The 25,418-nt window shown below is 42.1% G+C and overlaps 2 protein-coding genes across 2 annotated transcripts; both read left to right on the forward strand.

Annotated features, from left to right (window-relative positions):
• The first annotated feature begins 1,793 nt into the window (after positions 1-1,793).
• On the forward strand, positions 1,794-6,512 carry LOC132998953 (high-affinity choline transporter 1-like). Its single transcript, XM_061068706.1, has 8 exons — positions 1,794-1,977; positions 2,231-2,344; positions 2,646-2,801; positions 2,922-3,070; positions 3,589-3,732; positions 3,880-4,033; positions 5,508-5,725; positions 5,838-6,512. Exons 1-8 carry the CDS (start codon positions 1,794-1,796, stop codon positions 6,510-6,512), a joined length of 1,794 nt encoding a protein of 597 aa, XP_060924689.1.
• An 11,639-nt stretch (positions 6,513-18,151) lies between these two features.
• Positions 18,152-19,908, forward strand: LOC132998523 (BTB/POZ domain-containing protein KCTD12-like). The gene has a single exon (XM_061068210.1). It carries the CDS (start codon positions 18,194-18,196, stop codon positions 18,986-18,988), a length of 795 nt encoding a protein of 264 aa, XP_060924193.1. The 5' UTR covers positions 18,152-18,193; the 3' UTR covers positions 18,989-19,908.
• The last annotated feature ends 5,510 nt before the right edge of the window (positions 19,909-25,418 follow it).

Genomic DNA, 25,418 nt, shown 5'->3' on the forward strand with positions numbered 1-25,418 from the left:
GACTTCAGCAAATAATGACCGTGTATTTTCTTCCTCGGTGAGTTTGTGAATCTTCCAGTTTTTCTCTTCTTCTTTAAGTCAGACGGTATCATTATATCTGCGCGCAGCTCTTCAGGATCCATCCTAATTGGGGATCCTGTCAGGTTTGACAGCAGCAGCAGCAGATTAAAGGTGTTCAGGCAGCAGAGGCCCCTTAAGTGGACACAGTTCATTGATATGTATCCTCAAGTGAAAGTGGCACATACAGTTCCCTTAAATGGTGTCTAATTGCTCAGAGGTATAAGGAGCATTTCAGTCTAAGAATTCAGGCTGAGGCCTCAGAAAACGTTGGTATAGGTTAGTTAATAATAAGCCCATTGGAATCGGAGCTGCTATGAAATCGACTAAAGAAAAAACATCTATTAGTATTTCATTTTTGAAGTTAGGTTGGACTGTTCTTTATTTTAATTGACGCATCCTGTCACATGTTTCTCCTGCGCAATGAGAGGAGCGCGTCAAGGTTTCTCATCCTCTTCAGGCGCGCAACACCATTTCATGTTGGTGCAAAGTTAATTGCGCTTGTAAGGTAAAATGCCGACTGGGGGGGGGGGGGGGGGGGGGGGTGACAGCGATAAAAGGCCACATGAAGTATGGCTGCGTAATGAGACGGCTGTTACGCACTGAGCCTGAAGGAGCCGGAGCTACAAATCATTGATTATCTGATGCGTAAAAGTGCAACGTTGATATTAAAATTCATCTCGTGCAATTCCGTGATTCAAAAAAAAAACTGCGAGATGTCCCTAATCCATCTCAGTAAAGGAATCTCTCCCCCCCCTCCTCCAGTCACATCCACCGGCGCTCTGACGCGTTCCCATGCGCGCTGCTCGTTTGGTTCCTCTGACGTGTGTCTCGGTTCCTCTGACGGCACCTGCGCCCTTATAAGCCTCGGTAAGTCCCCCAGGAGACCGTGTTTCATGTGACTGGTCCTCACGGCGCAGACAGGCTCTTCATAAACCCTGCGGCTGCTCGGATCGCCCTTCTCCGCCTCAGGTCCCCCAGCACATGACACCAGAATCACTTGAGGTAAGTTTTACATGTGTATTTCAAGTTTTCTTAATTTTTTCATCTCTTTTTGTATATGGTTTACCTAATAGTATTTTGTATATTGTTTTTTTTTCGCGTATACATTGGGCAACAATCTACAGGGAGGTCATATTTGTAAGATGAAAGCTGTGCGTAATTTGAATTTTGCGCATGTGTCCGAATAGAGACACAAGTGGAGAAACCGAAAACAAAGGACAGATTGGACGAAAAAAACACAACTGCAATCATTTAAAAATAATTCCGTCATATTTCTGGAGTTTATTCTTAAATATTTACGACGTTATTTTATATTAAGAAGCGAACGTGTGGCACTTACTGTATTACTTCCCATAAAAGAAGAGAAAAACGACAAAATCGAGCCTCCTGTCTTTTTATAATCAATATTTTGTCTTTGCGTAAAATTATCGGATCAACGATCGCCACAAATAAAATTAACTGAGTTGAAAGTCAGGTCATGGCGTCAAGGAACAGCCTAACATTGCAGCTTTATTTCTTCCAAGAGCGCATGAAATCTTCTAAACCAGCAAAGTACAATGTTTCTGTTTTTCAAGTCATTAAATATTGTTCCACGCTACTTATTACTTAGACACACATTTGTCCAAACGCAGTGGCACTCAAATATCAATTGATTTATTTCACTTTTATATCTGATCTTTTTCCTCCGTGCGTCCAAGCAGCCTGGCCGTTCCTAGCGGAAGACCGGCGCGACAATGACCATCCATGTAGAGGGGCTGGTGGCGATCGCGATCTTCTATATGCTCATCCTGGCCGTGGGCATCTGGGCGGCATGGAAGAACAAGCACTCCGGGGAGGCGGAGGGCACCGACCGCAGCGAGACCATCATGGTCGGCGGGAGAGACATCGGATTGTTCGTCGGTGGATTTACCATGACAGGTGAGTTTATCCCAAACTCTGGAGTCATGTTTCCACAAGAATAACTTGAACTCCTTTTAACTTGTGAAAATCTGGTGATTTGATTTCAGTGTCATACTTATATCAGGATTTAGAAAGTGAAATATATCACATGTTTTCCTCATGGAAGAAATCAAAACTATACGAATAGATGTAATAGTTGAATAAAATATTAAAGTGATGCGATTTTTTAATCAGACTTTCTGGAGTTGTGACCTTGTGTTGTGGTTTTCAGCCACCTGGGTGGGAGGAGGATACATCAATGGCACAGCTGAGTCTGTGTATCTGCCAGGTTCTGGTCTGGCCTGGGCACAGGCTCCCTTTGGATACGCCCTGAGTCTGGTTGTGGGTGAGTGATGCTATATGGATTCATACTTAATGTATGTGCATATAAAATCCACACATTCATACGTATGGACCAGATATCTGTTTGAAATGATGTGCATTTGATTCTCTGTTCATCCTTCAACATTAACAATCCTTGGGAATCTGGATACCCCCATTAGTTCAAATATGTCTTTTTGTGGTTTTGTTCATATGTAATAACCATAAATATCTACTAGAAACTGCTGTTCTGATTTATAGCCCCCTCAGTCAGGGGCTGTGGTGGGTCACTGTGAATCCTCAGACTTGTGCACCCTGTTTCCCAGGTGGTCTCTTCTTCGCCAAGCCCATGCGCTCACGAGGTTACGTCACCATGCTGGACCCTTTCCAGCAGCTGTACGGGAAACGCATGGGCGGCCTCCTCTTCATCCCTGCACTCATGGGGGAGATCTTCTGGTCTGCCGCCATCTTGTCTGCTCTGGGTAAGTTCACAGCTCCACCTTGCTTGTTGAAGTGGATGAAATCTAAGTGTGTAAATCCAATGTTTCTTATGTGGCATTGTTCACAATAACTGTCCATCTGGTTTGTCCGCACCCTTCTAGGAGCTACCCTGAGTGTCATCGTGGACATCAACATAAAGATGTCGGTGGTCATCTCAGCGCTCATTGCGATCTTCTACACCCTGGTGGGGGGGCTGTACTCGGTGGCCTACACTGACGTCGTGCAGCTCTTCTGTATCTTTATCGGCCTGGTAGGTTCATGTCGAGCTGAGGTGAAAAGTAAAATCACTGCATCTAGTGCTGCTGAGTAGATTGGCATTTTTTGATATCGTGTTCAAAAATGTCATATCACATCTTACGGTGAGAAATTGGCCCAATACTGTGAAACTGCAAAGACTTCTCTGCATAAAATCTAGAAATTATTACAAACAAATAAGGTGCAATTGTTAATTTTATATTCATATTGATTTTAATATGATGCTTGATTATTTTGTTTTCATTATTGACTGCATTATCTGCACTTTAATCTGGATTTTGAGATACCTCACTTCATGGGATAACATATTGTATATAAGACACGTGTTATTTGCTTAGATTTTCGCTATATGCCAGTGGACTTACCCGACATGTACACATCTATATCCTGCTCCAGGTTTCTTCTGGGATCAATAATGTTTGATCTTATTTTATCTTCAGAGCATGAGATCCAGAGTTAAGTGATATCCAATAAGCCTTTGATTGGATCCTTCTTGTTTCTGCCCGTCCACAGTGGATCAGCGTCCCCTTTGCTTTGACCAACCCTGCGGTGACAGACATCACCATTACTGCAGTGAAGGAGGTGTATCAGGCGCCCTGGATAGGCAGCATCGGCAGGAGCGACAGCTGGGTCTGGATCGACAACTTCTGCCTCCTGGTACGGAGACCGCCCCTGATTCATCCTTCTTTTCATCATATCCATCAGATATCTGTGATTTTGAGCTAAATAACATTGCCCTGACGTGTTTAATTTGGACTTCAGTTCCTGTGAATGCTCTTCAGTGGTCTGCCATTGTTTCTGCAGATGCTTGGAGGAATACCGTGGCAGGTGTATTTCCAGAGAGTCCTGTCTGCCTCCTCGGCCACGTACGCCCAGGTCCTCTCCTTCATAGCTGCATTCGGGTGCCTCGTCATGGCTGTGCCCTCCGTTCTCATCGGAGCCATCGGGGCCTCCACAGGTTAGAGAGCTCACATCAGTGTGTGTGTGTGTGTGTGTGTGTGTGTGTGTAGGGGGGGCATGTTGCCCTTAGATCTGAGATTGACTGGTAAATAGCAGCTGGTTCGCCTCATCCATAATGAAGCAGCCGTCCATTTAATAACCACACTGCTTGTGTAAATATTACATTAGAAGGAGGCAAGGGACCAAATTAGTGGTTTGATCTCCAGATTTTTAAACAGCAAATGTCTCAGCGAACGACTGAACACACAACTTTGTTTTTGTCCTAAAACTCAAATAAGAGTTATGCTCTCGAACCGAATAAGACTCAAGTGAAATGACATTGCAACAGTTATTCTATAGCATCTTAGTTATTGGAGCCTTAGACTTTGAATAATAGGTTTAATGAGCCAAGATTTAAGAAAACAAATGAACAAAATTATTTTTATTTCCAGGAAACACACTGAAAAATGATTTTAAACGATATTGATGACATATTTTATATGATATAAATGATAAAGCATGCATCCCATAGTTTGTATTCCCCTTCTGTTGTCCTGGAGTTTTAAATTTACCAATTTGACCGATCACATTATTAAATGCCCCCCTCCATACAGACACACAAGCAGTCATAAAGATAAAAAGAGAGGGGGGGGGGGGGGGGCGGAGAATACGTCATTTACCCTCGACACCCGACATTGAACGGAGCAAACAGCGGAGAAGTTCTTGAAGATGGATGACGTTAAATTGGGACGCTGTTGCAATTAATGTTGGAGCAACAAGTGACCATATGCTTTTATACTACTGGGTCAACGGGTGATATTATTTTAGCGTCGCTTCAGCGTCCGGTGTGAACCCTGCGTGCCTCGCTGGCCTCCTGCAGAGCCATGACAGCGGAGCTCTGGAAGCGCAGGTCGGTCTTCTCTCACCAGGCGCTGGAAGGGCAGCTTGCGGATCAGCAGCTCCGTAGATTTCTGGTAGCGACGGAACTCTCTCAGAGCCTCGGTCCCGGGCCTGTAACGGTCCCGAGCCGGTCGCGGTGAGGCTCCTTCACGCCGCCGGGGTCCGGGCGCTCTTACGGCAGCCCTGGTCTCCAGCTGCTTCCTGGGGGCTTTGCCTCCGGTGGATTTACGAGACAGTGATTAAACTCGTGAAACAGAGAAGTACCGTCATGTAATCCACAGATTTCAACAATGTAACTGTATTCTGAATACCATCTATTTAATTTGTAACTGTAACGGAATACAGTTACTCATAATTTGTATTCTAAATACGTAACGCCGTTACATGTATTCCGTTACTCCCCAACACTGCCTATGGCTTAAAAATGCATTATTATTCATTATGTATTTGCACAAATGTTTAATTCAAAATCTGCTAGATTTCTGAGAAATCTGAAAAAGTATGAATCCCTAAATTGCTTATGTTACAGTATCTGTACACTATGAATATTGGATGTGTCTTCTAAATGTTTGTTAAATCTCTCCCTCGCTCAGACTGGAACCAGACATCATATGGAGCCATACCTCCCATAGAGAAGGAGGAAGCAGACATGATTCTTCCCATCGTGCTCCAACACCTTTGTCCACCATTTGTCTCTTTCTTCGGCCTGGGTGCGGTTTCTGCTGCCGTCATGTCCTCCGCAGACTCCTCCATCCTCTCAGCGAGCTCCATGTTTGCGAGGAACATCTACCAGATGACGTTCAGACAGTCAGTGAGTACACGTCTGTCTTATAATATACTAGCCCACGTCAGTTTTCTGGATGACTATTTGATCTATGAAAACCTCCATCGCTTTTCCACTCTTCTCTCTTTTTCTCATGCAGGCTTCTGACCGGGAGATAGTGTGGGTGATGCGTATCACCATCTTTGTGTTCGGTGGCCTCGCCACACTGATGGCGCTCGTAACTGGGACAGTTTACGGCCTCTGGTACCTGAGCTCAGACCTGGTGTACGTGATCATCTTCCCTCAGCTGATCAGCGTGCTCTTCGTCAAAGGCACCAACACGTACGGCTCGGTGGCTGGCTACCTGTTCGGCATGGTGCTGCGTATAGGTGGAGGCGAGCCCTACCTGCATCTGCCTCCTTTCATTTATTACCCCGGCTGGATCATTGAGAACCGGATTCACCGACTGACGGGAGAAAGTGAAGAATTTGTCATTCAGAAGTTTCCCTTCAAAACCGTCTCTATGCTCGCCTCTTTTCTGGGCAACGTTGCTTTCTCCCACCTGGCCAAGTACCTGTTTGAGAGCGGCAAGATTTCACACAGATACGACTTTCTCGACGCAGTGGTGTCCAAGGACAGCGGGGAGATTATGGATAAGACGACGCTTGTGACTCGGAGCAACAACATCGGGCTGTCGGAGATGGCGTCCGTGAAACCACGCCTGAGCGTGACCTTGGCAGCGGCCTTCACGCGCCGTGACACAATGCCAAAAGAGATGGTGGAGGAGGAGGAGGAGGAGGAGTCCAGCCCAGACACCTCCCACCACGATGAATAATGACAAACCTGGAATGTGATTTAAACTGACGGAGAACTGGTCACTCTGTCAAAAACAGAACAAGTGAACATCTTAGCTTTGATCAACAAAGGAGCAAATCCTGCTCGTGGTGACTGGATAACAGCCAAATGTCAGGATCTAGATATGTAGCGTAGCGGCTTGCTGATTGTCCAGTCATAAAGCTGTCTTCCTGTGAAGTACATCACACACACTTACACTCATGTAGTTCTTTAAGATATCTGTCTCTTCTTTCTTCATCTGGTTTGAAGACACACTGTTAAGAGATGCTTTATTTTATTTATTTTATTTTTTTACTCAGTAAGAGAATCTGAAAAATCTGTGAAATATGAAAAAAACGACTGGAACTTTATGAGAAGTGACTTACAGCACAATTGAAGAAGTGTATACTCTTAGTTAAAAGCAATAACACAATAACACACTTTCAACACGTGTACAACAATTGTCATACAAGTCTGATTGTGAGCAAGTGGAAGTAAAATGGAGGAAAACAAATACAAACAGGATATTTTATCGCTTTAATGTGTCATATCAAATCATTTAAATGTGAAACTTACTTCCCAATTGTAACACTGAGACACTTGGGTTTTGATCCATTGATTAATCAACACATGAAATAAACTTAAACATCATAAATCCAAGAAGCTCATTTTGTTTGATGCAGCTTTCACAGGCAATCATGTCCCTCTTGTATCTCATCGTTTATTCCTGTAAAACACGTTATATATCTGTGAATCAAAGAAAGGAACAATCCATCTATCATGCCAGGTAGAAAATAAAGCTAATATTCCATTTGTAATGTCAACACTTTAATCAGTGTACATTTGTATTTGAAATTATCTTGTATTCAGCTGCCTTAACTACGTTCATAGGTAGAGATCCACGGCTCTGACTGGACTCTGGTCAAACTGACGCGAACAAAGACTTGAATATGAATGTAACCTCTAGAGCATATAAAAGTTGTCTGATGTAGTGTATTTGGACAAAATGTTTGTGTATTTGTTTCGTTTGTGATTTGCAAAGTGGAGCAGTAACTGTTGTTATCAGCAGCGTGCAGAGGATTTTTCTCTGTGGCGTGTATGTTTGTAAACATGAGGTTATAAAAAAAGAGAGATACTGTACATATATATATAAATATCTAATATATAATGCCAGTTAATATGATTCAAGTATGATGGAAAGGATGTTTATTTATTTTTGATGTCACAAGATGAAACAATAAAGAAGAAAATTATTTCAGGAAAAATTGTATTTGTATTTTACATTTTCTGTTTTTTGACTCCACTCAGAAAATTGGAAATCAATTTGACTTCATCTTCAAAATGGCACTAAATTCGATGTTTGCAAGCAAAGTGATATTTCGAATGTCTTTTGTTGTTATTGTCCGTCATGAGGTTCTGATGTGTTGTAAACAGATCAACCGAAAACTGATTCTTCACTGGTCTGCTCACTTATTGTTTGATTTTTATTATTTTATAGGCGTGGAGCTGTGATATAATGAGTCATTTACAAAAAGAAAGAGCAAAGATTAAGAAAAAAGCCTGAGAATTACAATTTTGTGTTGAAGAGATGTGTTATTATTTTCTACTTTTCATTTTGTGCTCTCTTTTATTTACAGGAATTTTAGTTTCACTAATTAGAATCATTTAAATTATTTCTGCATTTAATTTTTTGTACAATTTTAAGCTGAAGGGAATTTTTATTCTGACTTTTCAACTTTGTTATTTTGAAATATATCCAGAAAGGAAAAGATCTGTCTCGAGAGAACGGCTCGTGTTGAATGTCCGGCTCTCTCTTGTCTGTCGGGCCCTTCAGCTATCAGGAGGCAAGATGGAGAAAGAGAACATGTCTGAAAACGTGACTGAAATTACAATCGCTTGGCTTGCATCTTTGTCCCCCTCCATGGCCACAGAGAAAGACTGTCTCTTAAAATAGCTCTCTCTCCCTGGTTATTTACATTACCTTAAGTGCTGTACTCTCTAACGTCTGGGACTCGGGGAGGAGCCATCCGGGTTGGGCGGGGCTACTGGTGGCCAGCCAGGGGAAGATAGACTACGTGATGGAGGGTGTGTAGCTCGCTGGCGCCCATTGCCATATAACTCCACCAACCCCTGACGCTCGAGAAATGACGTAGGTGCCCCACCCATGCACTGCACCTCCTTCCTCCATCGTCTGCGTCCTCTTCGGTGTCCTTGAGAACTACGGCCAATCCCATAAGAAGAGCAGAGAGTGGAAACAGAGGGAGAGAGGAGAGGAGCCCATATCCATTCATAGAAAGTACCTCACAGAGCACTCATGATAATTAACAATTATGAAGAAAACTGTCGCTTGTCCGAAAGTCAATCCAGTTATTTAGGGCTTTACCGATGGCGGGGGGGTGGTTGGGGGATGGTTTTGACGTAGGAGTCTCCTCTAGAGAGCATTTGGATGGAAACCAAAATGGATTCATTCATTTACAACCAGTAGATATTTTTAGAACGTCCTATATGATGCCTTTACATGAGTCACTGGTATTTGGCCAGATTTTATTTTCAGTGTCTTGAATTTGCATTGATCTATAATTAATCATTTCTGTGACATTGGATTTGACAGAAAATACTTTTGTAAATGTTCTTAAATGGATCCGATAAAAAGATCTTCTAAGGATCACGTTCATGCAAACTGTGAATTATGGTCCCGACCTGGTTAGGAAGAAGATTCCTTGAGTATCAAACAGATCCTGAACAAACAACCAACACTAATGCTATTTTACACTTTTTACTTTATCTGTTACAGCTGTCTGCTCTCATTTCTTCCTAGACTTATTTTTCTACAGACCAACCTCAACAGATAACAAGGGACTTCTGGGAAGCCAAGTCGCACTGGAGCACTCTCCGTCATTGTGGAGGTGGAGATGAGATACAGAGAGCGGACGCTGCATTCAGATAAACATCTAACGTGGCGGAGTCTGAGATAACTTCAGAGAGAAGACGTGAGACAAGGTGACTGTCCAGGCCTCACACTGCCTGCTGGGAACGTTATCACTGATCAGTGATGCAGTTTATTCATTGTTTTGTTTGTTTAAGTCTTGGAATCTGATCTATATTTGCACCAAATAACCTGAGCACTGTTATCATTTATCTACTTTACACTAATATAATCAATATAATTCATAAATGAGGTGAGCGCAACGGCATCAACCATCCGTCCATCCGTTATCTGTACTGCTTATCCTTTGGAGGGTCATGGTCCACTACAACAACAGGACAAAGTTTTCCATTGAGATTAATTACACAGTATAAGAAACAATTTAACAATTTAGTCCACTAAAGCCATATTTAATAAACACATAATATAAAAAAATAAAATATAAAAATAAAAGCGGGTAAATGGAAACCCATGTGTTTAGTTTAAAGGGGCACTCCACCCATTTTAGATAGTAAGATCATTCAATTCTCCTTATGATGACTAAGGAGTGTGAGTTGTAGAATTTCTTTCAGAACGCAGAAATCTAACAAAAGTTAAATCCAAACTAAATCCATTATTTGGGCTCAACTCATTAATTCTGCAGCACTTAATCCATGACACACTGGGAGGGGATCAATGGCTCTAAAAGTGTTTTAAGTTAGTTTTGAATATGATTTTGAGTCCCAGACATGTTCAGTCTCTTAGTGCGACACAAAGCATATTGTCACATCTGAGGCTGAGGCACCACAGTCACGTCGGCCGACCGCTGGTTGAGTAACGTCTCTTGAGATTCAATAACAAGCTAACCAATTGAAACACTGGGACAGGGTGATGGAGAGGAGGAGAAGAAAATGGAGCTTTGAGAAGGAAATAAGTGAAAGTCTGGGTGTCTCAGTGTATATCAATGTGAATCATTCCTGAATTTTGACTCGGTGGCACTGTAGGTTTTAAGAGAACAGGCTCATGCACGTGCACACCCAGCATAAAGACGATAATGTCACGTCTCATTGTGTCCAGCACCTACATCTCTCCATCTCCTCCATTAGTCTCTTCCGAGCCGCTGAGGAGCATCTTTAGCAAGATGAATATAGCAGCTGCTCTAATCGAATCAGCCACGAGAACCTAATTATAGAAGCAGCCTTGTTGCACTCGGGCCCGGCTGCAGGTAACGTCTGGGACTCACCACAGCAACCAGACCGTCGTGCTGCAATCAGCAAACCCACCGACTCATAATGAGTCCGAGCCACAAATCAGGTTCACAGATGTGGAATTTGAACTTGGGGTAAAATCTGTTTCTCAGCTCCTTCAAGGCTACATTTGAGAAGTGAAGGAGAGACAGAGTCAGTGGGTGATCAATCAGAATCAAATTTCTCCACTGGACCTGCGTGTGATGAGAGTCGCTGCTGCAGGGATGGAGAAGGAGAAACAAACATAGCTCTTACACGTGGAATTTGTGTGTATGAGCAACAGTGCGGTGGCCCTGAATTACAAATCATGAACTGGGAAAATAAAAAAGCACAACAGTAAATAGAAGGCACAACGCCAATTCAAACAACACAACAGCAAATCACAAACCAACAACAATTTGTTAGTGTGTTTTCCCATTTGTAATTTTTATTGCACGTCAACGCAAAACAGACATGTCAATACATCCCAATGTTTTTTCAGTTTTTTTTTCTATTGACATTTTCCCAAAGTTATAATTCATTCATGTTAATTCACATTAATATATAAAAATGCATTGTTTTAATACAACATTTTACCAAACTTGCTGCTAAAAACAGAATCCCTTTTAGACTGCAAAATAAATTAAATGTACTTTCTTTGATTTGATTTCAATCGAAATGTCTTAAGTGTTGAGTGAAATGTTGTTCATTGTTGTTTCCTTCAACATTACAAGGCAAAATGTTTTTCAAGTGACTGACATATCAAATATATTTTGTTTTAAACATACTAACAATATTCAGACTTTTTAAATATTTCATTAGAAATCATTTAGTGCGAAGGCTAACAGCAAATTCAATGAATAAAATATATATTTTTTGTCATTCCTACTCTCATTTTAAACACAAATTTCAGCATAAATTGTGAAATTTTTCTTATAGCTGTATAGTGATTCAGCTAACAGTTTTTTTCATAATATCCAGTAATATAACAAAATGAATTTGATGCTGTTGGGATAAAATATTTGATGATAAGGATTTTATTCTCTAATTAGATACTTGTCATTGTGAGTGCTATGTGAGACTCAAAAGTCTAAAGCAACTGTAAAATAATAATGCAACAGTCGTTTCCTTATTTCTCTTTATTCCAGCTCATGTCTCCTTATTCATATGACGGCTGTTCTGTGTTACAACATGTTCTCCCTCAGCGCTTCTCTTCTCTAAAGAGAGGGAGGCAGGGGCAAACGGTTCATTTTTTTTTCTTCCCATAGAAAGTCAGTGGGGAGAATAATGTAGTGGCCACGGACACACATACAAAAAGCAGACATTAGCCCCTGGGGACCTGTTCACTCTGCAAATGAAGAGGAGGAAGGGAGGGAGGTGGGACCAGCGTGAACCATTCACACACACAAGGGTCCTGGACAGGATGGTCGTGGGGGGTGGGTGACTCGGAGTCATAAAGAGGGAGAGATGTGACATTTCTGATGAAAATGCTGTTTGTATGTTGCATCATTTTAATTACATACATGTATTTGAAAGCTATGGTTATTGGGGCCTATGACACTGCAGGAGGGGAAGCATTCAGGGACAGTGATGGTGTAGCAGAAGAGAAGAAAACAAAGGACAAAGACAGGGAGAAAATGTTAGGAGGGTCGTGGTTCCTCTTAGCTCATCACGACGCACACGAGCGTCCAGCCCCGCCCTGTCTTATATATGTGTGTGTGTGTGCGTGTGTGTGTGTGTGTGTGTGTGTGTGTGTGTGTGTGTGTGTGTGTGTGTGTGTGTGTGTGTGTGTGTCTTTAGTATCACAATCAGTCCCCTAGTTGAGTCAGAGCCAGAGGATCCATTAGGGCTGATTGAGGAGCACAAGGGTGCAGATTTAACCCTGAGAGAAGGTGACAGGACCATGCACGCACACACACACACACACACACAAACACACACACACACACACACACACACACACACACACACACACACACACACACACACACACACACACACACACACACACACACACACACACACACATAATTCAGTCATCAAAACCAAATGGAAACTCGAGCCAAAAACTAGGAATGTAAAGACACACACAAGCACATTGTCACGATATTGTACACAATAATGACTGTTTCACAATAAAGATGCACAAAGTTGAGCACGGTCCAGACCGCCTTGAAACACGTTTACCCACAATTCAAACACGTGTTTAACATGAACACTAAAGCAGTAAGGGGGAGGGTTCATCCTCCACCCAGTGGGATGGAGCTGCATTAGCGAAATCCCGCTGACACACACCTTCAACCAATTGTGAGTCAGTCTCAGCTGTCAATCATGAAACCAAACTTACTGAAAGGACGAGTTCTTGTTACCTAAAATGACAGAAACTGTATATGTGACACATTAATCTGGCGTGTATTTTCGGTAGCTCGGCCCATATGCTAACATGAAAGAGTCAGGATGTACAATCTATACTGTGGCCAACCACTAGGTGGTGATGAAACACTTTGGATTCGCTTTTGAGGAGCGGTCTTGTCCTCCATCTTTGTGTGATTCATATGTACTAAAGTGCATTTGAATGGTGCTTAGCTTCACCAAAACAGTGAACAAATTTACAACTGAACAAAGTGAAAACCTTAAAGGCACCAAACAGCAGAAACACACAACTGAGCATTTAGCAGATAGAGACAATTCCCATTGCACATCTACAAAAATACAGCCAATGTAATAAATGAATACTTGTAATAATTAGGCCAGAGACAGATGACTGATGGTGTTACTGTTGTCTGAGGAACATGTAAACCCTTAACTGTTAAACTAACTATTTCTCAATGCTTGTTTCTACTGCCCTCAAGTGGTCAATAAAATCTGTTTTGCAGGTTTAAAGAGAGAATGCACAACCCTTAGAATTAGGCTGTACAGGTGTAATAAAATATAACTGTCACTCATCACTTCTGGGAACCACTGCTAGGGGTCAGAGCTGAAAATAAGAGTTATAAAACGTTCAGGCAGGGCAAGTACAATTCACTATAAAGAAGACTCTATGGTTGATAGACTGTGCTTTCATGAGAGCTTTTAATGTGTCACACTATTATTGACTAATTTGCCAAATGAAACAGTGGTAAACAGGCACCTAGTGTTTCCTTGTATAATATCAGAGTGTGTATAAGTTAAAATGTTTCAATTCAGTTCCAATAAGAAGCCTTGTGGGAAATCTACTTACACATGTTCCCTGCCTGCTGTCATCATATCTCTATATAAACACCAAGATCTGTTTCCTCACAACTCACTGTATTTTTCCAGCCTCCTGGTTCCTCCTCCTGTCCTGCACTGAGTTGTGTCATCATACGTATGAACAATCCTTCCATTCAGAGGAGGGGAGGTACATAAAGGGCCCGGGGAAAGAGAGTGAATAAGGAAAATGAGAGAAGGTTTCAGTGTCTCGTCTCTCAGAGTGTCGGACAGCAGCAGGGGGAGGCTCGCTGGAGAGGAACTGAGCGAGGGGGAGAGACGGGAGACAGCTCATGGGTGAAGGGCCGAGTGATGGAGCGAGCTCAGGGAGGAGGAGTGTTGATGAGGAGGGGACGCCGGGGGTCACACTCCGGTACACTGCAGAGTGACAGTGTCGGGCTGGGATGTCACTTCAGGAGGATGTCTTATGTCACAAGCAGGAGGTCACATGACTGCTCAGAGTGAGGGACAGGTACAGGACACACACACACATACACACACACACACACACACACACACACACACACACACACACACACACACACACACACACACACACACACACACACACACATTACAGATGTCAAAACAGCTGAAGAACTCAGTCACAGGAATCCGACAGTGCCTCAAACACAATCAACAATTTCAACAATCCTTGACGTGTGTGAGGAGATGGGGTGATTGTGGGTTTAAGACACATTTACAGCTGCAACAAATTATAGTAAGAGGTTAATTTTATTATTGCCCTTGTGGAAAAGCAAATAAATATCTTCTTGTTTCTAGAATTCAGTGTTAGAAACTTAGAAGCATAGGCCTACAGCAGAGTAATAAAATGTGATACAGTGTAATATCTTTGTTACACTATTTAACATTCTAATTATTTCTGTTGTCATTTTTTTTATAAAACTAGATCAATTCAAGTCAGATTTTTGTCCAGATCAAAAGGAACACTGAGTGAACACATTTGAATATCTCTTTCCATCTGTCTTGTGACCACTAGCAGGAGCAGACGCGCTGAAAATAAGTAGCCTCAACATATCAATCAATTAAACTTTATTTAAATAGCATTTTTCAAAGTAATCAAATGCAATTCAAATTGCTTTGCAGGGGATACGAAAAAATACAGGTTATTAAAAATTGGTCTGGACATTTTCTGTTGCCGATCTTAAAACTGTTTCTAAATACAAAGTTTGGTTCTGGTTAGTTTTCCTCCTTTCAACTGAATCTACCTCCACTGAACTTGTGGCCCTTCATCTGTCTGAGTCTCGCTAAGTTGTCACTTATTGCATCTTATAACATATGAGATAAAGAGTAAATCACAATGTCTTTACACAGAACTTGCTTTTTATGAAGATAAGCAGCACCAATACATTTATTTTTCGTCTCTCTGAACAACCAAAACAAATAAAAGGCTTGAACTCTTGATTGTGCATCAAAACAAAAACTATGATGTCTTCATGTCAGGGTCGACAACACTAATTAGAAACGTGAAATAACATGTAAAAATAACATTGAAGGGAGGGGTCTTAGGAGGGACGATCAGTAAATGAGATGCCAGACATCTTCTAGTCATTCTCTGGAGGAGACAGTTGGAGAGATAAACTTTACACTTTCCTCTGTCCAATTATCAGCCGCCAGACTGTGAGAAAGATGGTGACCTTTAACAGCGATGACATGACGTTACTGTATATGCCGACAGAAAGAAGGAGACAGAGACGTGACCATTCATTTCTTTACAGAAAACAAGAGCATTTTGTTCAGTTTTTAACTAATGGAAACAAATAATAATAATAACAATATAATAAACTTGGTAGCACTTCTAAATGAGTAGAATGGAGCTGAAGGTGCTTTATAAAAAATGTAATAACAAAATAATAACCGATGCTTGAAAAAGAAAACTACCGGTTGTCTTTAAGCTTGAGAACAGTTGAACAGGATTTTGTACAGTAGGTTCTGCACTACATTAGCAATCTCTGTCAACAAATACATTTGGAATACAACCTGTTTCTTCACTTACTGTCCACTAGATGTCGCTCTAATACAATAATTTAAAAGTCTCCATTGGGGAAAAACTTGGTGAAACATTTAAGAGGAACAAGAAATAAGGAAACGAGTTTGTCAGCTTTCATTTGCAAAAACTGGACATGATGTTATTACCACCATGAATCATTATGATTTTATTTTTTTACAATAAGATCTGGATAATTAAATGTCTTCCAACTGTATCTTCTGCACCTGGTCTGGTCAGTGAATCAAACACATGGACACACAGGGAAGTGTCTGTATTATCAGCATTTATTGGCAACTCATCACAGTGGAAACTAAAATTTTCTGTAATCAACTATGTTTTCTCTTCCTCGTTTGAGCTCATTTGAATTCAAATAACTTTTCTTTTTTTTACAAATACCCAGATGTTATAAATGACTTTCACTTCATCAAAGCACAGCCCTTGCTTGCATCTGAACAAACATAATCTTGTTTATTGTACAACTATATGGACGGCAATTTCACTGCGACACCATTCAGACTGGTGGTGATTACTTCCTGTATCATTACGCTCCATTTTTTTGTGATCTGCAGCTGAGTCATTAAATATTTATGTTCTCTCAGAGCTAGTTTGTTTGTGAGCAGATGGATACAGATGGATCCTAATCACGAGTCGCTCTTATGAGCATCTGATGCTCTTTGTGAATCAAGTTAAATTCAACATTTGAGACAACAATTTTACATCCTCTGCTGCGATGATGAGTAGTAATGCCAGAGGTAAAATATGAATTCAGCCCCAGCTGCAATTCAAGAGCAGTTTCCTAGAGCTGTTTGGTGTTAAGCTGAAATCGATCCTGGGTTGAGACTTATTGTGTCTGAGGAGGAGCGAGGCCTCTTTACGATTTTGGAGACAGCACAGATCAGTCAGACCGACTTTATCTTTCTTTTAAAGGTACGTCATTCTTGTTTTAGTGCAGGGGCGAACACGCTGAGACCTCTGGCCAACACATTACCTCTCGGCTGTAAACTGAGGGATCACTGGTGAATCAGAATTTGAAAAAGAATTGCTCCAGGGGCCAATAACATCACGGAGTTTTACTGCCTTCTGAAATAAAACCACAGCCACCAAACATTTTAGCAACACTTTGATGATTACACACAGATCAACACACAAATAACGCATCAGAAAAACAAGCAAAAAAGGTAACAAGTGAAGAATAAATGCAAAATAAAACCACAAAATCTTCGAATAGTAGCACATGGTACAACATTACGTACAGATTTAACTTTGCAAGGAGCTTTGTACCGGAGACACAACATGACATCGTAAACTGACGTCATTGAGACATAAAAGGACTTTCTGAGGTTTGCAAAAGTGTAACAAGAATTAAAACCCAGTGGCTTAACATAACTTCTGTTTGACAATTATGTAGCTGCAAGGGGATTCTTTGCTGCAATACCACAAGCGGCCACTGAATAAAATTTGGCTGCAAAGCTGAGCAGCAATCCGGCATCCTGCACGTAAAATAAATCTACAGTTCAGGCAAAACTGAGCTGAGTTTTAACCCCCCCCACCACCCCAATGTAACCCAAACCCCCTGCTATTGTCTAGTTCACCTTTCAGCTTTGACTTTGAGTATCTCAATTTCAACTTTTTCATTTTAAATTTCACATTGTTTGTCACTTTTCTTTTAAAATGAACATTTTACATTCTAAATTGGCTTGTTAACTTTAATTGTGGACTTATTATCACAACAGAGTACTATGGCCCCTTAATCTACGATTTTTAGAATGAAGTCGTAATATTACAAAAATAATTTTACGAGAAAAAGTTTACATTTTTACAATTGACTTTTTAAAGTAAAAAAGTTATAATTTTACGAGAAAAGGTTGTAATTTTTCCAATTTATTTTTTCCTCATTTGAGTGCAACCTCATTCTCTTAATGTTATGGCTTCTTATGAATATTGTTATAACATTCCAACTTTATTTTTGTAATATTACGACGTTATGATTTTTTCCCCCTACCTATGACCGGAACACTCCAAAATGTTACTTACAGTGTAACTCATTTATATTTTAAAATACAATGTTTGTCTCTTTTAATCTCTTTGACTTATCATTTAAGTTATGACTAGAATGATCTTCCGTAGCCTACAGGTTTGTGGAGTCTGAAGTTGAGGTTCCCAGTGAGGAGTTAAACTGGTGAGTGCGTCCCTCCCCTCCTCCCACTCAGCCCGGACCTTATAAACATGACAGCCCCGCCACGGAGAGGAACCTCCCCAGCTGTGCCTCCTCACACGGCCGGGATATAACAGTAATAGGACCGAGAGAGAACATGGCACAGCTCGGCAGCCAAGCCTCAACTTTCCCGGAGATCGTGGAGCTGAACGTGGGCGGGCAGGTGTACGTGACCCGGCTGGAGACCCTCACCCGGGCGCCCGACTCCCTGCTCGGGGCCAAGTTCACCCGGAGCTCCCCGGCCGAGCTGCCCACGGACAGCAAGGGCCGCTTCTTCATCGACCGGGACGGCTTTCTCTTCCGGTACATCCTGGATTACTTGCGGGACTCGGAGCTCTCCCTGCCCGAGTTCTTCAAGGAGCGGCGGCGGCTGCAGAAGGAGGCGGACTACTTCCAGCTGCCGGAGCTGTCCCGGCTCCTGGCGCCCGGGAAGGCCGGCTCGTCCCCAGTGGACAGCGGGGACCCGGAGGAGGCTGAGCTCCACAGCCCGGTCACCTCCTCCTCCTCGGACCGGACCCCGCGATCCCCCGGGGCCGACTCCGGGTACATCACCGTGGGGTACAGGGGCAGCTACACCATCGGTAGGGACATCCAGGCGGACGCCAAGTTCCGCAGGGTGGCCCGGATCACCGTGTGCAGTAAGATCTCTCTGGCCAAGGAGGTGTTCGGGGAGACCCTGAACGAGAGCCGGGACCCAGACCGACCCCCGGACCGGTACACCTCCAGGTACTACCTCAAGTACAACTTCCTGGAGCAGGCGTTCGACCGGCTGGCCGAGGTGGGCTTCCACATGGTGGCCTGCAACTCCACCGGGACCTGCTCGTATGGAGGCAGCGACCCGGGGGAAGACAAACTGTGGACCAGCTACACGGAGTATGTGTTCAGCCGGTGATCGGACCCGAAGCCAGGGATTATAAACCAGTGTCATCCACCATCACCAGTAGATTTAAACATGAAGACCCCGAATTCAGATTCAGCCTCTTCTGATCTGCACTGTGCACCGAGAAGAAAAGTTTCCCCAACTCAAGAACATACTTCTATGGCAACCCACAGATGAAATAAGTTTGTTTAAAGTAAAGTTAAAAAGTTATACAAACACAATACACTTATTTTTAGTTGAGAAAACTTGGTGGTACCAATTTAAGTAATGTTTTTGAGTTGGTAAAACAATTCAGTATTTCCAGTGTACTGTGGCATCATGTTACAGCCAGACTTCACTTTTCTGCCATTTTCTCTTCTTGTCTACAAAAAGAAATTCTCCCAAAATTTCAACACAAATCTCATTAATTAGTGAGAATAAAAACATGAGGTCCTTGTCACTGGATCATAATGTTAATGGCTTTATATCGTGGCTTTCACAAACACTGCTTTCTTCCCATGTAGAAGGAAAGTTGAAGTGTTTACTGGCAGAAATGTACAGTGCTGGTTTCTGCTGATCCTCACTGAGTTCTGTGTACATTGTCATGTTTTTGTGAGGCTGCAGATGTTCTGAGCACATTATCCAGGACACACATGTTCTGTAAATAGCTTGGATTTCCACCTGCAACTCCTTCTATCCTCCTCATAATGTTCAAGTCTTTCCTTTTTAGGAGCTGATGGATAAGAAAGACAGTACAATGATATATATTTTTATATATTTTTTTGCTTCACTCGACTATCGACCTCACGTCATCACCGCTTTTTAAGATTACACAATGGGACTTCGTCACAGTGTTATGTTGTCATCTCTGCGCTGTTGTCATTTCTTCTTTCTCTCTTAAAATACAAAGTTACAATAAATAAAGTGTGACATGTCTAACACTTTCAACCGCATTGTCGCTTTGAGTTCAGTTCCACTTTTTAAGATTTATGTCTTTTCCAAATACACTGACGCTTCTTTTCTCACATGGTTGCACAATAATTACATTTTCCTCTCAGGTCACAAGTGGCTCAATGATTTTAAATCAAGTTATTTCAGATGTTTACACGACCACTTCATGCATCAGATGGACCCACTCGAGGATACTTGTATGGTTGTGCACGTATTAGCAATGAAATCTTACCCCTATGATATGATGCATCTACCAAATGACCTAAGTAAAGGATATAATGCTACCAAAAACAGATGATGTTATAACTGTATAAACCTAACACAACATCTACGTGATATCGGACGTAATATGACCCCAAGTCAGATGTTTTAATAGTAAAGGCTGCAGCATCCATCATCACACAAAGGTCTCACAGAAAGGAGACGAGTTGTCTTAATTCAAAAGAAAGTCTGTGCAGTCGAGTTTCTCATCACAGAGGTTTATCTTACAAAGTTATGATTAGTTAGAGTTATATGTATGCCACTGTTTCAAGAGAACAACTTCTTTATTCACACAGAGGTCTAAAATAAAAATAAATGCAGACAGACTGTGACCAAAAGGAGAACTCTGTTATCTCTCTGTCCGAGCAGAGCAGAGCAGAGCAGTGTCCTTCGCTGTAACAGAAGAGCTCTGTTATCTCTCCTGGGCAGGATGCTTAGAAGGGGGGGGGGTGTCTCTCTGGCTGACAAGTACAGTAATCAAATGTCTGTTCCCTTGTGGGATTCTGGGGCACACATCCAAGTTATCCCAGGATAAGGTTTAACACAAAAGAGCATTTGTGTGGGCTGTGTGAACTTGGACAGAAATGCGTGAAGAAGTAAAAAACAGCAGAATGAATCAGTTATTTGTTCGATGTCCAAGTGCACTTAAACTGTCTCTGTACAATACATTAGAGTTGATTTGGTTCCCAACTCTCCACTGTAGCCACACGAAGATGCATGAATATGCAGGCGTACACGTGAATGTTTTCACACTCCTCTGAGAACCCAACCTCCCACGCACCCCTCTGCTACCAAGGAGCTTCAAGAGCTTCAAAGATAGACACGTCTACACAAGAGAGCCGGTATCTGCTGTCAGCTGAAGCCGCCATCTGGACAGGAAAAAGGAAGGATCGGCCGCAGCTCTTCCTCCAGGGTGATCTCCAGATACAGGACATTGTACTTAACCCGAAACCCGTCGCCTGACTCTCGGCCCAATGAAGACAAATGTGTCCCCGTCATACTTTGACGGGGACTTTGCGTATTATTGTGGGAAAACTGAGGCGAAGGGGCCCTCCAGTAGCTTCCATCATCTACATTAGACCGAGACCGCATGAGATGACGGGAACAATTGTTGCTGAAAAGACGCATTAAACACCTAATTAAATTTGAATGTCCTTTTTATGTTCCTCTGAGGTGATGAGTTACTCTGCCAGGCAGATATTTCCAATACAGACCTTGTTGTGTGTGTGTGTGTGTCCTCAGCGATAAAACACCTCCCAAAACACATTTCACTTGGATGTTTGCTAGTTTTTTTCTGCAAGAACACTTCATCAGCCGAATGCTAAATATGTGCACACACACACACACACACACACACACACACACACACACACACACACACACACACACACACACACACACACACACACACACACACACACACACACACACACACACACACACACACACACACACACACACACACACACACACACACACACAGCGCAGCAGGGAGACAGATAAAAAGAGCCAAATTAACCAATTTGCAGAGTGGGAGATAACACTGACACGCTGGCTTTCGTCATATCAGCCTCCACGTGCTAAATCTTTCACACTTCCTCTCACAGTCTTGCTGTGACCTCCATGTCTCTAATGCTGTTTATTTTATTTTTATTTTATTTTATCGCCCTCTCCTCTGTTATAGATAAAGTACATCACACTGATTACAGAGAGAACAACACATGAATAATTGATTCAAGCTGTGTTTCTCTTTGTTCAGATGAGGCGTGAGGACAGAAAATAAAAAGAGGACGAACAGTTAAATGTTAGAATATTCTCCCCTCATCTCCATGTCGTCTCAATCCTCCCGCTCACAGTGGAGCTGCTTCACAGTGAGTAATGACCCCGGCGCTGCATTTGCATTTATCCCCCAAGTACTTCAGTTCTGTTGTGAAGCACAAGCATGAACAAGGAGGAAACCCTCTGAGACTTTTCTGTGGTTAAAAACTTTCCCCCACTTGAGAAATAACTCTTCACAATGGATTTACCAATAGAAAAAAAGGCCACTATAGGTCAGAGGAAGAAGTGAGGATATGATTTTCCCACATGACTTTTTCAGAGGGGTCAAAGAGGTTAAAGTATTCAGCTCTGCAACATATATACTGCAGCCATTAGAGCCCACAGCAAAATATTTCACAATCTACAACATGAAACAATCCAATTATATCTTCATTTGCAGTAGATATATCTTATTCATGCATGTGAACAGTCCGTTTGCCTGCAGGCAATTAATGCAAGGATACATAATAAATTATCCTATTAATTAGTGGTCTGACATTTTGAAATGTGCTCTGTTGCTCAGAGTTAGATCAGATGATAAATTCCAGTTCCATATATGCTCTGCTAGTTAGCTTAGCTTTGAACAAGGCTAAAACATAAGGGATTGTCTTGCCTAAAGCCAAATCTCAGTATAACGCAGATTGCCCAACAGCTTTTGCAAAACTCAACGATACAAACACACACACAACTTGTTTTTAGACTTCAGTATCTAACAAACGAATGAGGAATAGTCTGTTGGTAACTATCCATTGGAGAGGCTTCATACAGACATGAGGGGTATCAAGTCTTCTCATCTAAACACAGACAAGAAGCTGGAACACTAATAGGTTAGAAATTTCTCTAAAGTTATGAAATATTTGTTTAAATCAATGATCATTGAAGAAAAAATTCAGCAAAACAACCAAATATTTGTGGTCAAAAACTATACTTTGAAATATCTGCAGGTTTTCTGGTTCATCCATCCATCATAGACTGCTCATCATCATTGAGGGTCGCTGGGAGAGCTGGAGCCAATCCCAGCTGACATGTAGGTCGTGAGACAGGATATCACTGGGCCAAAATACAGAGACAAACAACCTTTCACCCTCACCCTCATACCTACAGTTCATTTAGAGCCTCCAGCTGACCTAACCCCAATCTGCATGTCTCTGGACTATGGGTGAAAGACGGAAAATTATAATTCAAACCCAGAAGCCTCGGCTCAACCAGGAACCAGAACCACCACGTCACCCCCTAACACTTCTTTAGTGGTTTCAGTTGTTTTTGTAACCCCCTTTAATTTTAACTATACTGATGGAACCGGGACCGGGTTTGCACAGGGCACATTCTTGCTGTGAGGCGACAGCACATTCCACTGAACCCCTGTGTCACTATATTTTACCAGATTTGTTCTGCAGCTTCTTCACAGCGCTTTACTCTCCTCAGTTATTTTGGTATGAGAGCATACACTTCACAGTTTGAATAACCGCCCCAGCTGTTTAACAGGAAATGTAAAGTACACATATTTGTAACAGACCAACACGAGGGTTACATCACTGCAGACTGTTTGCTGACCATCGGCAAACACACAGTAATTGGCCCTTGCAGGGAAACGCCTTTGTTACCAAGCAGTGAAACCACCAAGAGTCCATACATCCCTGGAATCATAAACAGCCCTCGGGATTGGCGCTCGACTAAAAATGAAACGTGTGTTTGTGTCTCATCGCCGTGCATATGATGTATTACTGACCTTTTCCCTTTCTACAAAGTTCTAAAGCACTTCACAAGCAAAACAAACATCCTCTTTCAGAAGTCCTTCCCCGGAGCAGTCGACTGGCCGGGCCACTAAAACTCACTTTAAAGCCACACTCCATCATTTGAAGGCGTAGCTATGCACTCGAGTTGTGACACACTGATCCGTAGCAATGTGACGCTGATCATTTTCAGCAGCATGATTCGGTTTTTCAATCTGACAGTTTAGTTATTGGCATGATGGATTGCAGCTGCATTTTACCTGATTTCCTCTTCAATTACAAGATAAGCAGATAGCGAACTTTGGGGTTAATGCTTTTTTCATTATAAATTGTGTGTGTGTGTGAGAGTCCAAGTCCAAGAGGAAATTAAATGACTGCACCAGAAAAATGGTACGATACAGGAAATGAAAGCAATAATAAATTCTAGTAAGAACTTTGCTCTCCAGTGTTGAGGGTGGCCTGACATAAGACTGGAAAAAGAAGTTCTAGCAATAAGACAGGACGTAAACACAGGTATTTGTTCTGTCTTGTTGCTGTTGAGCAATTCAACGAAATACCATTTTTTAAAATAACATCCCCAGACAAAACCTTCAAGTAATAAAATACAAATCCCCACATAACCTCATGTCTCACAACCTGCAGCGGCATGAAAGTCATGTATTCTCAGGGAGTTTTCGAGCAGCTGTGTGCAAGCGATGGGAAAAACAAACCTGATCCAATATACAATTTTAGGAATAATTGTATACATTTGGTGCAGGAATTTACAAAAATCTGTAAGTATGCCAACACTGTCATCTTTTCTTTGGGTTTTTTAAATTTGAATTCCTTTTTTTCTACGATTTAAGGCTTTTCCTTAACAAGGACTTTGGTAAATCATGGGTTAAACTTCAGCTAGTTGGCCTGCTTAAAATTATAGAATACATTAGAGTTGCTTAAAACTGATTTTCATTATTGCTTTCGATGTTTCATGCAACTTTGTTTGCTTCTGAAAAAGGTAATCAATAAAAAAATATATGACTTGGAAATGGCTTCTTCTGCCATCAGTCAAAAGGTGCTTGAAAAAACCCAGAAGTGTCTGAGACAGAGAGACAGAGATTAAAATCTGTGATCCTCCAGTGGCCATGTTAACTGTCTCCTCCAAGAGCTCAGCCTCAGTGCCTGTGACTGTAAAGCTCCTTCTCCCTGTCTGCTCTGTGTTGCTGTGCCGGGCAGAGGGAGGGTGTAAATGTCGCCAGACTCCGCTGAGCTGCTCTCAGCTCCCAGCAGCAGACCGGATATTGGTGCAGCTCCCAGTGACAAAGCTGAGCCTTGCACTGTGCCGGTAAACTAAAAGGTAAAAGGCTGCCAGCATCAATCAGCTGCAGGGAACACAGAGGAAGAGAGGGAGCATCCTCCCCCCCTGCTGGGGCAGCACCGGGCTTCCTTTCACAAGAAGTGCAACCGCCTCCTCCCTCCCTGTCAGGTCTGTCTGAAAGGGCAAGACATGGAGGAGGCGGATTCAAAGTACAGGACTGAACCATCTTATCATTCTCAGGCCTGCAATCATTCAAGCTCATATATTAAGATCATATCTGTACTTGGTGACATCTTCCAACAAAACAGACGAAACATGAGGAATTCACCTACATTTGCACCTTCTGTGGTTATTCATTTCTAGACAGTTCCTCTTTAGGCCACATGCAAAAAGCAGTGGAGCAACT

The sequence above is a fragment of the Limanda limanda genome, chromosome 3 (genome assembly GCF_963576545.1).
Source record: "Limanda limanda chromosome 3, fLimLim1.1, whole genome shotgun sequence".
NCBI classification, from domain to species: domain Eukaryota; kingdom Metazoa; phylum Chordata; class Actinopteri; order Pleuronectiformes; family Pleuronectidae; genus Limanda; species Limanda limanda.

Coding starts and splice junctions, on each gene's coding strand:
- LOC132998953 (XM_061068706.1), top strand. CDS start 1,794: ATGACCATCCATGTAGAGGGGCTGGTGGCGATCGCGATCTTCTATATG. Junction 2,802..2,921: donor CGCCATCTTGTCTGCTCTGG/GTAAGTTCACAG, acceptor GCACCCTTCTAG/GAGCTACCCTGAGTGTCATC. Junction 5,726..5,837: donor AGATGACGTTCAGACAGTCA/GTGAGTACACGT, acceptor TTTCTCATGCAG/GCTTCTGACCGGGAGATAGT.
- LOC132998523 (XM_061068210.1), top strand. CDS start 18,194: ATGGCACAGCTCGGCAGCCAAGCCTCAACTTTCCCGGAGATCGTGGAG.